General features: G+C 36.6%; 2 protein-coding genes across 2 annotated transcripts; both read right to left on the bottom strand.

The window, feature by feature from the left end:
• Positions 1–1,283: 1,283 nt before the first annotated feature.
• Positions 1,284–6,513, bottom strand: sirt2 (sirtuin 2 (silent mating type information regulation 2, homolog) 2 (S. cerevisiae)). The gene is made up of 16 exons (XM_056756709.1): positions 6,204–6,513; positions 5,974–6,020; positions 5,248–5,299; positions 5,059–5,169; positions 4,914–4,955; positions 4,499–4,605; positions 4,355–4,411; positions 4,061–4,129; positions 3,836–3,965; positions 3,658–3,717; positions 3,504–3,559; positions 3,298–3,374; positions 3,082–3,133; positions 2,913–2,980; positions 2,185–2,251; positions 1,284–2,085 (listed from the first exon to the last, which is right to left on the bottom strand). The coding sequence occupies exons 1-16, from the start codon at positions 6,211–6,213 to the stop codon at positions 1,966–1,968; spliced, it is 1,125 nt and encodes a 374-aa protein (XP_056612687.1). The 5' UTR covers positions 6,214–6,513; the 3' UTR covers positions 1,284–1,965.
• Positions 6,514–7,617: 1,104 nt separating this feature from the next.
• dmac2 (distal membrane arm assembly component 2) lies at positions 7,618–11,141 on the bottom strand. The gene is made up of 6 exons (XM_056757243.1): positions 11,105–11,141; positions 10,451–10,635; positions 10,175–10,255; positions 9,941–10,080; positions 8,821–8,983; positions 7,618–8,323 (listed from the first exon to the last, which is right to left on the bottom strand). The coding sequence occupies exons 1-6, from the start codon at positions 11,120–11,122 to the stop codon at positions 8,119–8,121; spliced, it is 792 nt and encodes a 263-aa protein (XP_056613221.1). The 5' UTR covers positions 11,123–11,141; the 3' UTR covers positions 7,618–8,118.
• Between the last annotated feature and the right edge of the window lie 5,179 nt (positions 11,142–16,320).

Genomic DNA, 16,320 nt, shown 5'->3' with positions numbered 1-16,320 from the left:
TGTGAGTTCTGCCGTTTGAGCTCAGAGGAAGATCGTGGCCCATTGTTCCTCATTGGATTTTGTGGTTGCAACGTATTTGACTACTATAGTGAACACAAAACACTGTCCTTGAAAGGATAGTTCACCCAAAAATGAAACTTCTCTCATCCTTTAGGCCTTCTCACCTTCCAGTTGTTACAAATCTGTATACATTTCTTTGTTCTGATGAACATAGAGAAAGATATTTGGAAGAATGCTTTTCGTTTGGCTCAGTGGTTGGAGCAGTGCCAAGGTCATGGGTTTGATCACAGGGGAATTCACGAAGTCCAAAACAAAAATGTATTATACAAAAAAAATCTTTGGATAAAAGCATCTGCCAAATGCGTAAATGTAATGCTTATAACCAGACAGATTTTGCCCCCCGTTGACTCCCATAGTAGGAAAAATTACTTGATCTTTTTTGTTCTTCTGTTGAACACAAAGAAGATATTTTGAAGAATGTAGGACCACAAACAGCTCTGGGGCACTTTTAACTAGCATTGTATTTTTTCCTACTATGGGAGTCAATTGGGGGCAGAATCTGTCTGGTTATAAGCATTCTTCCAAATATCTCCCTCTGTGATCATCAGAACAAAGACATTTATACAGGTTTGAAACAACTCGAAGGTGAGTAAATTTGGGTGGAGTATCACTTTAAGACAATTTAGGGGTTGCACTTTGTTTTATAGTAAGCGCACTTAGTATTGCATGTACTCAATATTGGTTATGGCTTGGGTTGTATTTTTGTAATTACGCTTAAAAAATGGCAATGTTACTGTAGATTTACATAACCCTAATGGTAATATTTTTTTTTATTTTCATTAGTCTCACGAAACTAAATATAGGAAATTAAAAAAAAAAATCTGGCCAATCAAAATTACCCAATTTTTTCTCCATATTTGGTGGGTTTTGGAACGAAAAGGTTTGGGGACCACCCTGTAGTCAAAAATACAGTACTAAATAGGACTTTTTTTATCACATTTTCGAGTGTATCGTCCAAATATACATTTAAGAATAAGGTTATCTCAAATGTTAAAACAATTTCTGTAATATTTCATGCATTTTGATGAGGGCAATTCTGATCTACACGAAATGGAAAACAGATCATTTTGAGTTCCCGTTGCTAAGGAGCATTTATTTTACTGTATGAATAAGCTGTGCGTCCTATTATTCTGTCACAGAATCTCTACAGTGTTAAGAATACATGTAATGATGCTGACCAAGAGTATTTACATTCAAAAACATTTTGACAAAACGACACCACATGCAAATATTTGAAGCCTTTAAAGGTTTCATGCTTTATTTGTTTCCTCATATATTATTTCGTTGGTCTCAATCAGATAAAACAGTAGTTGTAAAACTTCCTTTTACACAATTGAGCCAAAGAGGAAGATACAATTACAAACCAAAGATTAGCAACAGAGACAATATAAACAACAGACAATACATAATAACAGCATTTAAGCAACTGTTATTTATAAATTCCTTAAAAGAAGTTAATCATAATAAAAACATAACATCATCTACATTGGACCAACGGAAAAATGTATGGTCAAGATCAGTCGATTATAAACCCTTATTAGCATTAATCAAATGCTCAAGCCAAGACACACAAATTAACCCCATGTGTTTGTTGTTTATGTTGCGTATACAGTTGTTTTCTGTAAAATTAATGCGGCATGATGTGGATAACTTTATAAATGTTACAGGTAAAGCATTCTGCGATTTTTGACACTCACGTGCGGTACACTCATGCAGAGCTTCTGCAAAAAAGTGTGGCGTCAATGTTCCCATCTGAGCTCTTTGAGGTTTCTAAACTATTTCAGTAGCATGTTTTGCTATCTACTCTTATGAAGATAGCAAGATGAGAGTCATAATAGCTCAGAAGAAAAATAGAAACGTGACACTTCCTTCGACATGCTCGGATTTGTAATGCTGTCTTCTCGCTCACTTCCCAGTGTCCACCCCAGTGCTTTCTGAGCTCTGTTTGGCCTCCTTCTCTTTCTTTTTGGAGTCCTTGCTGTCGATCAAACCATGTTCAAGCTTTACCATCTCTTCCAGCTCCGCCTGAAATAAGAGGGCGACACCTCATAAACAAATATTTAGGGACAGAATAGTGATTCATTGTAGAATTACATCTGTTTGTGTGTGTGCGGCTTTATTTACTTTCCAGCCTAGCAGACCGGCAAGAGCCATGCAGCCATCATCACAGCTGCTTATGTGTGCCACGTCTCTGTGAATGACCCACATGAGTAAGCATTCTCAAACCACATAAATGAACACTTGTGACCAAATGTACCTTTCGCTCAATATTTAACGTTTATATAAAAAAACTATACCAACAAATATGGGCTCATGCATAAATACCTATTCATATCCATAAACTTTAACTGAACAGATATTATTGTTTTAACTTTATATCTCAGGATGTTTGGAATTTACTGGTAAGATTTTTGTTGTCCGATCCCACTACTAGCTATTTTTTCTGCAACATGAACAGCCTTTATATATCGGGGTATTTAATAACGGCTTAGAAATCCGCTCAGCCAATCAGAATCAAGGACCAGAACTGAACGTTTTATAAGAGAAAATAATGCTGAAACAACTGTAACAAAAGACTATTTTGTTATACGTTTTCTTTTTTGTAGTGTATAATACTTGCCAGAATAAAATGTCAAAATATAAAATATCTCTAAGTTAAGATATATATGAAGAGTTAATTTGCAAAACAGATAACGCTGTTAGAAAAATCATATATTTATTATGCATTCCAATTGAATATCAATCAAACTGCAGTTGGGTAAGTAATAATAATATATCATATTTAATAATAATATTTAGCAAATAATCTCTTCACGTTTAATAACACAGCAGTGAAATGCACAGACACTTACCTATACGCTTTATCCGAGTCGAAATCCATCCCACCTCCAAAACCAAACAATCCCATGCCAAACTCAGACTATCAGAAAAACATGATACACATGATATATCCGTTTCAAAATACAATTATTTCAAAAATGGCATTTCAACATACATTTATTGTAATGAGAGAGACTCTACCTGTCCGGTTTTCTCCATATTGATGAGCAGTCTGGGACAGCTGTTTGTTACTCTGTACACAGACACTGAATGAGTCACACATACTGTAAAACTTTCACAGAATCACAGGCCTGCATAAAATCCACATCAATTGAATGCATTGAACAGAAAAATGAATAATTTTTAAAAATGAATGCAGAAAATGTGAATAAATTGCTGGAGACTTAAGTTCCTCACTTGCTGACTAGTGATGCAAATGGTTGCACCTGCAGAGATGTACCCATGATGATGAGAAGATCACAGTGTGGAAAGTCCTGTGATCCAAACCAGGAGAGACAGAGAGACTCAAACACTTTAAATGACTACAGATCAACTTCAACTAATGAGAAGCCAAAGAGTTTGACGTGATGTCAAAATGTATTGCAGGTGTATTGTTTTGTTACCGCTTGCACGGAGGTGAAGAATCGGGCGGGTAGATTCTCCCCGAAAAACACGATATCTACAGACGGATAAAGACTTGGAATCAAAGCGCCTGCCAAATGCATAAAAGTAAATGTGGAGAAAATGATCGGGCTGTAGAAAGGATTATGATCTCACCAGGCTTCACTAGGTTTCCACAGGTGTCACACTTCGGAATATCTTCAGAAAATATTTTATCTGTGGGCAAAAAATAAGCATGACAACCAAAGCTGGGTAGTTAAAAAAACAGTTTATCCTTATCTTTCGTCAATAGTTATTTTTCTGAACAGTAAAGGATGGCGTTTAAGGAAAGCACCTTTCATCCAGTCCATAGAGAACTCCTTCCGACAGAGGAAGCTCACACAATGAGAGGTGTGGAAAGTGCCATGGGCTTCAATAAGGTCCCCTCCTTCCAGACCCGCTACCCTCTCCAGAGTATCAATATTCTTTCAAAAGAAGGAGGGACAAAAAATCAGGCTGAGAAATACAGTAGCAGGACAAACCCTGGGCTTTAAGAAATAGGATAAAAAACGTCTTTCACCTGAGAGTAGCAGCGTTGGAGTAAGCCTTTGTCTTTCAGCAGCTTCATAAAGTAGTGACACACTGTTGGCTGGAAAAAAAACAAAGGAATAGAAACAAAAAATAGGTCATTCTGCAGTCAGGTCACAGCAACCCAATGTTCTTAGCATCCCACGTAGTGTGTGGCATGTTTTAAGTTAATGTGTCAAAAATAAAAACTTTGAAGGGGCATCGTGGACCGCATTCTCCTCAATTCTTATCTTTTGTATTTGAATGAACGAACGTCTCTGAAGTCATTTGAAACTTGTATCTATACCTTAAATTGTCCTGGATAGAGCTCTCTGGCCAAAGCAAAGAACGGCTCGGGATGTTTCTAAAGAAAGAAAGCATGAAGGAGACTCAACCTCTGTGTTCCGTTAAAGTATAAGTCAGCGTCTTTTCTTCAGAAGCACGAGCAGACCTTGAAGTAGTCGATCTGGAAAATAGCCTCTGGGTGAGGAAGATTGTACTTCTGCAGGTTGGCATACAGACCAGTGCCAGGTGAGCGGAAATCTGGGATTCCAGCCGCTAAAGAAAGGAAACAACCATTGTCGATGAATAGCAATGTATGGTCTAGAAGATAATGTGATAAACAACGGTTACAGAATTGAACTGTTATTCGAGGTAGTGGCTCCTGGTGCAATACCACCACCTACTGAACTGAATGTATGCGAAAATGAATGCATGCAATTTAAGTTGCATGCATCTCCAACACTGTTTTTTGACTTTCAAAGAACTGCTTTCATTTGTTGAATCACCACAATAAAAGAAATTGGGCTAAATGGGACTCTAGTTGTCATGGGTCATTCAGTGTTTATGTGAGGTAACTTACTTACATGTTGATATTCCAGCTCCGACCATACAGATAATGCTCTTGCCTGCAGACACAGACAAACTCATCTGACATTCAGAAGGCACACTTATTTAACCCGTCTCAATTTTTAGTCGCAGTACCCTCACATATCTAAGATACCGGCTCACATTTGCCACTCTTTATGTAGCGGGCGACCCCATCCAAGGTCAACTCATCCAGCACTTTCTCTCCAGGACTCAAGCCAAGGGTCCGTGAGAAAAGACTGCGCAGAAAATCCACTAAAAGAGGAAGAGAGTTGATTTAAGCTTAGGTTACACGACTGCTGCGTTTATGATCTATAGATGCGTAACACATACTCTCAGTATCTCCAGATGCTCCGCCTTCGTCACTGCTGTCCTCAGACTGACCCTGTGGAGCAATGAATGATGACAAGACAGGCCACCAATCCAACGGTTTATAATCGTACCCCTTTAGTTAACATATGGCTTTTTTAAACTTCCTAAAAAAATTATTTTCAATAATTCAATTTAAGATGAAAATTATACAAATAATTTGAGATTCACCAATGTATTGGATTATTGCATGAAAAATGTGTTTCTTTGTTAATAACGTTTGTAAAATAGGTTATATTACATTATACTTAATAAAATGACTTCACAGTCAAACATATTTGTGTAAAAAAAATTAAATCACAGTATTCTGACAATGATAAAATTGACTAAAATCTTGCTAAATGTTAAAATGCATTTAAATAATTTGTTAACAAGTTTATTAAAAATACATAATGTTCTGTAAAATGAAGTCTAATATGAATTATTATCGTTTATAGGAAATATTTGATGGCAGAATGTGGATATAAATCCACGTTTAATCAAAAACTTTATGCAGAACATACCGTAATGCCAAAAAATATTATAATTTCAAAATAAAAGTCCAAACAAATTACTTGCGACATGCCCAAAACAAAACCAAGTCTAAGTTAATTCTATCATGCAAATACACATGTCTCATAAAAATGTCTAAAGTTTATATATATTGTACAGTGTATGCGTGTATAGGAGATTCGTGTCTTTCTTATTTACCTCGAGATCTAGTTTGTCAGCCTCCACTTCTGGTCTTTTAGGATCTTCTACAGAAGGATATAAAGCACATCACACTCATACTGATAACTCTCGCAATTAAAGTAAAATAACATCACATCAAGCATGAAAGGTGAACAACTCTCAAGACACTTAGCCTTCTATTTAGCTGCAGGCTAACGTTAACTGAGTAATGTAACAACACACAGTACAAACACAAACTAAAACATTACCTTCAGACATCTATTCGCTTTTAACACCAATAAAATTCACAAAATACATCAACGTGAGAGATGACAGGACTGTTTATTAAACGGACTACTAATAGTGTTCGTCGCTTATATTTCATTTGGTGACAACGGTAAAAACATTGATCAGCGATTAACTCAAAATCCTGAAGGGGGCGCTTAGCGGCTCAGAAAGACAAATCCCCTTTTGAGTTGCATTGAATCTTTTAAATGTTTTATTGAATACGTGTGTATTTTTTAAAGAAGCTGTTTAAACGATTTATACTTGACATACAAATGTGATCTACAAAAGCAAGCGTTGAACAACAATGTATTAGATACAAAAAGATACCAAAATTGCAGTTGACTGTGATTGGTCCATTTTCAATCAGCGATAAGAACGGTTTCTTGAATCACGTGACGACGCCGTCATACCTGACCAGCACGAGTCACGATGTTCACCAAAGTCGCTTTAAAGAAGGTCTGCGCAATAGACAAACATATTTGTATCGCTACCGGGCAGCAAATTCGGTCATTCAAGAAGTTCGAGCGTTTATATGCGTAAAACCGTCAAGACGATTCCACTTGAAGACAAAAAATGACATTAATAGCAATATTAGAAGACTGAAAGAAGACTTGTAAAAGCGTTGAACTATTTAAATTCCTCATAGTATTAGTGCGGCGTCTTAGTAATGTTTTAGTCTTTGTTATGATCACAACTCTGATTTTCCCACTTTATTTTATTTCTAATAATTATTTTCCCATCTGTAAATCAAATCTCTTTCGGTTGCTACAGGAGCTCTCCAAAAATAACAATTAAATTATCAAATGACCTGGCCACTTTGCTTTCAACACTTATACAAATGTAAATATTAAACCTGATTAATATTAGTAATGTTGCTGTTTATATTAAAAGAAAGACACTACCTTTGCTGCAAGTCAGATTTCTTCATCCACGTTTGCATGTTTCCTTGTCTTTAAAGTCTAGTATCTTCACACCTCCATTTAATAGATTACAGGATTACTGCACACTGCACAGGACTAATCAGATTGACACCTGTTTTTAAAGATACAGTACCACAATACATTGCCATATTTGGGAGGGTGAGACTGCCCTGTAAACACACAACTGAAGGGTGTAGGAAAAATAATTTCCACGGTTTATGGTCACGGAGTGAAAAAAAATTCTCTATTTAGGCTACGTATTTAATGTCAGAAAATGTAAACGCTGTGTGTCCCTCTCACCGGACAACAAGCCAAATTACTCAATGCCTATGTTAACATTCACCCATTTTTACTAATTACATATTCAATAGTATAATTAGATTACTTTAGAAATGACTCTCTCCAAAAAGTATTTAATTACTTGTTATTATTACTTTCTATACCCCATCAACCTTGATTAGAACTGATTCAAGGATAGACATGAAACAGTTTATTTAATTCATTCAAATAAATAACAAATAACTACACAAATGATTCTTATTAACTGACCAAAGTATACAAATGTGGGAAGGATACATTGTAGCATACATTTTAAAGTTAGACTTATAATTTTGATATCGTTTCCACTATTGAATATTTTACACGGTATTTAGTTCAATTACATCAGAAGTAACTGTAATTCAATTAAAAAGAACAAAATAAGAGTTATCCCTTACTTAACTTTTTCAAGGGAATTAAATAATCCACATTAAATAGTACCAAAAAAATTATATTTATGTTAAGTTTTAGTTTTAAATTTTTAAACATAAATATTTAATGTGTTTTTGTCAAAAACAATTTTTTTACAACACTGTCACAAGAATGCAACAAACAACATATAGATCACTTTTAAAATAACAGTGGGGGTTTAAATGACTGTATAGTAACTTATAAGTTTTCATCATCAGCAGTCCCATCGTCATATCTGTATTCTTGTTCATATAGCTCTGAGTCCAGTGTTGGTTTGTGAGGAGGTTTCACTATGGTCCTCTGGGGGCTCAAGACTGTCTGTCTGGATTAAGCCTCGCTCATAATCAGCTCCAGTGACCCGGCAATGTGGCAGCATTTCTTCCACCAGAATCCGCACCAGGCCTGGACTCTGTAGCAGAGGAAGTCCAGAAATGTCCAGATGCTGTAACTTTCTGTTGGTAAACAAAAAAACACATGAGAATCGAATAATACAGCCGACACATGCAGGGGTACATTTACAGTTGCACAAGAAATCACACATACACGTCATACGGCATTAAGAACCAAAAATATATCTAGCACAACAACAGATATATGAAAATAAAGCATTCACACGGGGGACCAGTGTAAATATAGAAAGAAACAAATACCAACACACCCACATATAATGTGGTTCTTCTACTAGGACACCTGTGTAAACTAGGACGACTGACTTAATTTATCCCAAAAAAACTTGGCATCAGTAAGCAAAGAAATAACAAAATGGCTCCCAAAAAAAGATAGTTTTAACGAAAGGTCTAAAAGAAAGAGTCTTAAGTGTCCCAAACTCTTTTTGGAATAACTGTTGACATGTTCAGGCTTACTAAGAGTTGCAAAGTTTGGTCATATCAAAGCTTATTTCATAAGGGCATAAGACATGAAGTATGAAACCCTTTTAAAGTTGGGTCACCTGAGGTTCTTTAATGCAGCAAGTCCTCCCACAGTGACACAGGAACAGTGAGACAGATCTAACTCCATCAGACTCTCGCCAAATACATGCAGACGGCCGAGGAACCAGTCGTCCACTTCAGGACATCCTCGAAGAGAAAGAGTTTGTAGTTTGTTCTGCCTTACTAAGGAAAGAAAGAGATAACAAATAAGTATGAAAAAGTTTCATATAAAAGTTTCCTATCTGCCACTATCATCAAAAACAAAAATAACAGCTTAGACTGTACAATATACACTGCTCAAAAAAATCAAGGGAACACCTGATCAATCAAAAACTGGGTAAGGAAGCATAAGTGATTGTGAACCATTTTCACTTGTTTTCTGGGAGGACCATTCTCAGAGGGTCTTACAGACCTCAACGTCCTATAAAATATTGTGATGAAATCATCAGATCTATCGTCAGATCTTATTCTGGTTCAGTGCAGAGCCCTCCTGGTACTCTGCCTCATGTGACCAGAGTCTGCAGGCAGTTTCTGGACGATGGCATTAATGACATCGACTGGCCCTCACCTTCCCCAGACCTCAATTCAGTTGAGAACCTCTAGAATCTCATCTATCCGAAGCCATCAAGTAGCACCACAGACTGTCCAGGAGCTCACTTATGCTCTGATTTCCACGTCTGGGAGGAGATCCCACAGGACACCATGTGCCTTCTCATCAGGAGTATGCCTGGGAGTTCATACGGGCACGTAGAGGCATGCACATCACTGACTAACATTATGAGTTACTTTGATGAAATTCAAACAAGTTGAATTAGCCAGTGTTTTCACCTTTTTTTACTGTGATTTTATTGTAGTCCTGCCCTGAGTGAGTTTATGATTTTGGCTTTTACACTATTTTGTTCTTACAAGATTATGAAAGTATATAAGTAAGTGACGAGTTTTAACCTGGATATTTCATTCATTGAGATCAAATACAGTGTGATTTAGGAGTTCCCTTAATTTTCTTGAGTAAGCATACAGTAGTCTGAAACTTTAAAACCTTTACTTTCAAATTCCAAACAAAAAAGAACACATTTCTTGACTGTGTGATAATGCAACAAGTGAGTGGAAAAATGTGTATATAAACCAGTTGTCAATTACCAAGATTATCGAGTCCATCATGGTTTATTAGGGTGCCACCCAAATCCATTTGCTCAATATGTGCGTCAGGGGTGTTCAGAAACTCATAGCTGAACCTTCCTCTGGAGTCTGGACGAAACCACTCAGACTGACCAGCAAATCTACACCAGAGTAATGCAACGGAGAGATTTACACTGTTTAGCAACTCGAGGAGCAGGTAAGAAACCGGATGCTTTTATAGAGCAAAGAGATTACCTGAAACTTCCTTTGAGACTCAAAATGTAATAGGCCGCTGCTATATTATCCCCATACCTCTGGTGCGTGTAATTGAACAACCTTCATGAGAGATCAAAAAAACTTTTTAATACCAAAACATTCCAAATGACATGATAGTTTGAAGATATGACTTCAATGTACATCTATGAGATCATTTACCATTTAATCCTTGTATTAGCAATTATACCAGTGACGGTTATTAAAGATTCAAGCTTAACTACATATAAACACCTGCGAACACACACTGACACTTACTTATTCTTGCGTCTGACCAGGCGTGTCCTCAACCAGCTGCTCCAGCCTACAATGTTCTTTACATCATAAAAGTGGTGGTTGAGTTTCAAGAGGAATCTGTTGAAGACAGATGAAGGAGCAGAACTCAAAGACCTCCTGAAGGCAACGGTACAGGTGTGTGCGGGACATCTCCTTATTCCCTGAGACTTAAAACAGGATAACATATAGGAGTTCATCTATAATTTACTGCTATCTACTAAGAAAGTCACATCTACAGCACTACTTTACAATTGGCTACATGATGAGCTGTAGTCATTACAGCTTGGTATCAAACTTTAGTACTTAGATTCTTCCCAGGATAAATCACGACAAGATATATTTATAATGGTATTTAGAATATAATTTAAGAAACTCCAATGCATACTATGGTATTACCGTAGAACCATGTTCCAAAATATAGTAACACAGTGGTAAATAGGCTACTAGTGCACTATGGTGCATGTACAAAACATGGTAATACCGTTGTAATTTTGTCATACGAGTGAGTTACGCACGTTTACAGAATCGATGCGATGGAAACATAAACCAGTTATTATTACGCATAACATTGCCTATCGCGAGAAATCAACATTTAATAATAAAATGAATTTATAGAGACAGTAAGGTTGAACTCACCAATAAGGAGGCAGCCATATTGTTTTTATGCTACGGCGACTGTGGAAGGACAAACCGCGCTTTGTCTATGAACGCTGTTCGACTTTTTAATATTGTATGTTAATGTTGTTTTTGAATATTGGTTCAAAATACTCACAAATATAGCGCATCAAAACAAAATGTAATACAATATTTAATGAATATGAATTTTAATTAAATATGAATATTATATTTAAATTCATTTTAATTCGACAAGTATCTCGAGTTGATTTATTTACGGTAAGAATAATTAATATTCGGCTTTAATGTTTCCCAGTAATCAGCTATTTATCTTCTTTTATACTTTTATAGAATTAAAGTAAAATGCAATATTGATAACAACAACAGGTGCGTTTATGCATGCAACAGACAAATGTGCAGCAAATGCATGACGCTATTATACCCTGCTAAAAACAAGAAGACGTCTAATGTTTTTCATTACAAATAAACCATCAGCAGCACCAAAACCTTTGTGTAAAATGTTTATTTGTGGTCGATATTGTTATTATACAGTGCAAACAGCAGGGGGTGCATGAACATTAAGAAAACGAATTGAACTGATGTGGTAGTAGCTAAAAACAACCCTCATTTATACATGACAAAAGCTGAAATGACTTATTTTTTAAATTAGAACCTTGAGAGATGAATTAAATAGGGACATACAGTCACATGCATATATTTATTTTTTGTTGCCAAGATTTAAAGCAGTGTCTATACCCAAACAATCAATGAATAAGACAAATAACAAACAAATAAAAATAAAACAAAATTTAGGCCTGCGATGGGTTGGCACTCCATCCAGGGTGTATCCTGCCTTGATGCCCGATGACTCCTGAGATAGGCGCAGGCTCCCCGTGACCCGAGGTAGTTCGGATAAGCGGTGGAAAATGGAATGGAATGGAAAATTTAGGCTTCATCCCACCTTTTTCCTCTGCTAGCTGATAATCAAATTTGTATTGTTACATATATATATACACACTAATCCAAAATGTAAAATCATAAAAATCCAACATTTAGATTTGTATAAACTAGACATAATTTATGCACTCAATTGAAATTGCATGCAGACTTTTATGTCTCTATATGATATGCCAGAGATTATTCTACTTGATGATTTTACAGTAGAACTACAGATGTTTTGCCCCAAGCTCTTTTCATCCAGGGATTATCCAAAAATTGTTATGCACAAATGCTCATCGTTGCCTAGTCTAGAAAGGTCAATAATTTGACAAATGGACGGTTTTATAATCACACACAAAAAAGTTTTGGTTTATTCATATATTCTTTGCCTCTGTAATGTCTATAATAAAATAAGTACATTTACAAATACTGAACTGGCCTTCACCAAATTGATCAATCCATAAACCTATCAATTTATAAACGATCACAGACACTTTGTAAAATCCTTGAGTGTTATTTCAACACAGTCTATAACGATAACACAGTTGATCCATCATGGAAATCATTTATATATTTTTCCATATTGTGATCCTGTTTGTAATACAACTATTTCCTTTTTGTTTATTGAAAACGACATGATGCGTTGACATACCGTGTAACCGATATATCCTATACAGATCAGTTCATGTAAGGTCGAGGACTCTCTGTGGAAGTAGGCCTATTTCATGTTTTTTGTTAAATAAACAGTCGTGTTTCTTCAGTGGGTTTATACACACAGGAAATCCTCAGCGGCTTGTTGCAGTCTAAAATCCGTCATTTTGATCCAGGGCAGATGGACTTTGAATAATTATTCCAGGTGGAAATATAAAATGGCCGAAAATAGCCACAAACAAAGCTAGATTCCGTTGCCAATAAAAAGGCACAATCAATTTCTCAATATGTCTTTTTAACACACTACATTTTTCACCGTGTGTTTATTTTACTCGTCTTTGCTTTATGTTGTTCATCGCGTCACGTTATTCACTTTATCCCGAGCAAACTATTTCTTTGCCAGACAATGTATGTAAATACTGTCAGGGGAACACAGAATACAAAAGCAAGGCAGGATTGAAGACCGGTTCAAGAAGTGCAGACTGCATGTGGAGGGATTACATAACCTTGTGTGTGTGTATGTGGGATACACTTGTCAGGAAAGCCTGTGTTTCCTCTCTGCTGTGCCTGTCACTGTGACTCTGTCGTGGGAGATGATGACGCTGAAGTGACCCGGGTCTTGGTGTACCCGTTGCACGCTGCGGTTCCGCTCTGTGCGTCTGTGGGCAGAGTTGCGGGCCAAACATGGCAGTAGCGCGGTGTCGCGTGACAGTGTTGCTGCCAAGCTGTTGGCGTGGGGGAATGTGTGTGTGTTACGACAGACTGGTGTTTGATTGGTGTGTGCCGTACCAGTCTGCTGCAACTATTACCACACACCTCACTTACTCATTATGTACCAAAACCTGGTGGGCTGCCTCCGTATAGGCACCCCTTTAAGACATCATTTGTGCTCTCGCGACGCAAACACTGCTCCAAAAGGTAGGCAGCGTAATTGTGTTACCTTCTAAGATTTCTTGTTTTGGCCAAGGACAGCGTCTCATGTGTCCTTTGTGGAGACTGCGATCCCAGAATGCATTGCAATGTAAGAACCTATCATTTTAAGTACGCTGTAGTGTTAGAGTATACCGCCAGAGCCGGCCCTCCCGAGTCCCTATAAGCGAACTAAGCGGCTGCTTAGGGCCTCGCCGACACTAAGGGGCCCCCAAGAGCAGATGGAATTACATTTTGTTTCTATGGAAGCCCGTTTCCAATTAAAATACTCAAATAAAAATGATTTAATCATCTTTAAGGGCTGTGTGACTTTAAAAGGGGGGTTATGGGTTGTGGTTATAATAAAATAAAAATGTATTTTAAAATGAAATCTTTAAATTAAATAATCCGGTATAATCTTGTCCGATTGATTAATTGAAATAAGTTAAATCAACATCATTTTTTATTTTTTCATGTTCCGTTATGTTACTTAATCCATTCATGTTGGCACAACATAAATGAAATGCGTTGTGTTAACATATATTTCCTACAACTAGGTAGAGGATTTATATTTCCCAAGATGCTTTGCACAGGACAGCATTTGAGAGTTATTTTTTGAATAAAGTGTTGTTTATTGTGGTTTTCAGTAAAGAGAACAATTGTTAGGGTTTAATTTTCATTTATTCTTGAGATTTAGAGGAGTTTGTTATATTTGTACGTTTTGTGGTTAGCATTGTTTAGAAAAGCGTTGCCTTTGCTTAAGTATTGGGCTAAGTTTGGTTATCTTCATATCTTGTTAGAGATAATTTTATGTCACATTAACTAACAACATTAATGTTGAGAACGTTAAAAGAATATATGAAACGTTAACATATAAAAATCATGTTTCTTTAACATTATTTTATTTAGTAGGCATGACGAAATAAAACATAGTTAACCTGACAAAATTCTTTCTATTATGCATTGCATTTTTAGGTTCTACTGGTTCATGTAGCATTCTCCTTTTCTTAATCCTTTCTCTCATCATTTTTCTTGTCTACATAGTTTTTTCTCACCATCTTTGCACTTCAGCTACCCACAGGGATCATTTTTTCACAGTTCTCCAGAAACCTCGCACAGACGTATTAAACACGATATGAAACAGCTGTGTACCAAAAATATATTTCTCTTTTCCAAGATAAATTCTGAGTTGCATGTCTCTGTCGAGCAGCATCTGTATGGACATCTTTTAGCGCCAAACAAAAGCAGCTGGTAAAAATAAACATTTATCACGGCGTAATTGAGAAGTAAAGGTTTGCTCTTGTGTTTCACGAACACTGAATAATAACATTGCTTTTCACTTAATGCACAAGCGTGTCCTTTCAGAATGGGATATTGTAAAGCAGCTGCCTTCTGAGTCTAATTTAGCCAATGAATTTGTCCTTTGTGGAAAAGGCAATCCCAGAATTCATTGCGATTTATGTAGTGTGGCTAATGAGTCCATAATAGTGTTCAGGGTGATAAGCAGTCAAGGACTGTGACAGAGTGGATGTGAGAGAGAACCAAAGGAGGCATGATTTTATGAAGGAGATGAAAAATGTTGATTCTAAGTTCACATTTATTCAACACTGACAAGGCATTAATAAAATAGATGTTATATTAGTAAAAGTAATGCAATTTGTATTAGTAATAGTAATAACATACTTTAATATTTATTTGTATTAATGCAATTTTGACATGTGCATGGAAAACATATTTAATATAAAACTTCTTTAAATGTAAAAAAATATTTATTATATTTTTATTTGAAACCCTTTTGGCACAATGGAAAATGATATTGTGAATAACACTGGAACACTGGTTGTAACTTAAGTGAAATGTTTTCCCAGGGTCAACAATAATTTATTATAATAATACAAAGTGTGATATAATACAGCCTTCCAATGTATATGCACCAGTTTTTAATTTAATAAAAAATGTATGAATATGTCCATAATATCTTATGTGCTACTATAACTTAAAATTTCAGCAATAAGCAGTTTGTCATTCTAAATATCTGTCTAACACTTTCAGGAGGTTGCAAACTCTGTTCCTTTTATCACTAGCCAGCACGAGAGCCATTCTGTAAATAGGATAGGGGCTGTTTTCTGATCACGGGTTTGTCAAAAAGAGGTCATCGGTGTCTGAAGGCAGAGTGCATGTATTTGTCATTACTGAACTCATACTTTCTCTGCTCCTCATACACTTTTTATTGACAGACACGTCTGAGAGAAGAACGTTTTCAACAGTACGTCAAACCTAATGAAAGGATCTCATCTAAAGCTATTCATCATAAGTACATAAACGGGAGCATTTCAGACATAATCGTGTCCATTAATGATGCTGTGCATTGATTCCGCTTATCAAAGGTGATATGGTGACATTTACTGCCGCTGTTGGAGTGCACATGATGTATGTGGCTGCAGGTGGTGATGCTCACGATTATGACATGGAGTGTGGGTGGAGCCTGCCGTGATCTCTGCTCGTCTCTTAGGAAGTGACGCTCTCCCTCTCTCCCATCTGTCCGCACAATAATCCCCATAGCGCTTAGTGATATTACTGCCTGGTTTATCGCCGTGGCAACAGGCCCTCAATCCCGGGTACCGCAGCCACGTGACTGCCGGCAGTGAAGAGGATGGACATGCACACTGTCACAGTAAAAAACATATGACTGTCTCACACGTGATGCATTTATTAAAAATAATTGTTGAAGTCTAATT

Source organism: Triplophysa dalaica, chromosome 9 (genome assembly GCF_015846415.1).
Source record: "Triplophysa dalaica isolate WHDGS20190420 chromosome 9, ASM1584641v1, whole genome shotgun sequence".
Taxonomy (NCBI): Eukaryota; Metazoa; Chordata; class Actinopteri; order Cypriniformes; family Nemacheilidae; genus Triplophysa; species Triplophysa dalaica.
The sequence above is the reverse complement of the archived record's forward strand: the minus strand, read 5'-3'. Positions and strand labels throughout refer to the sequence as shown.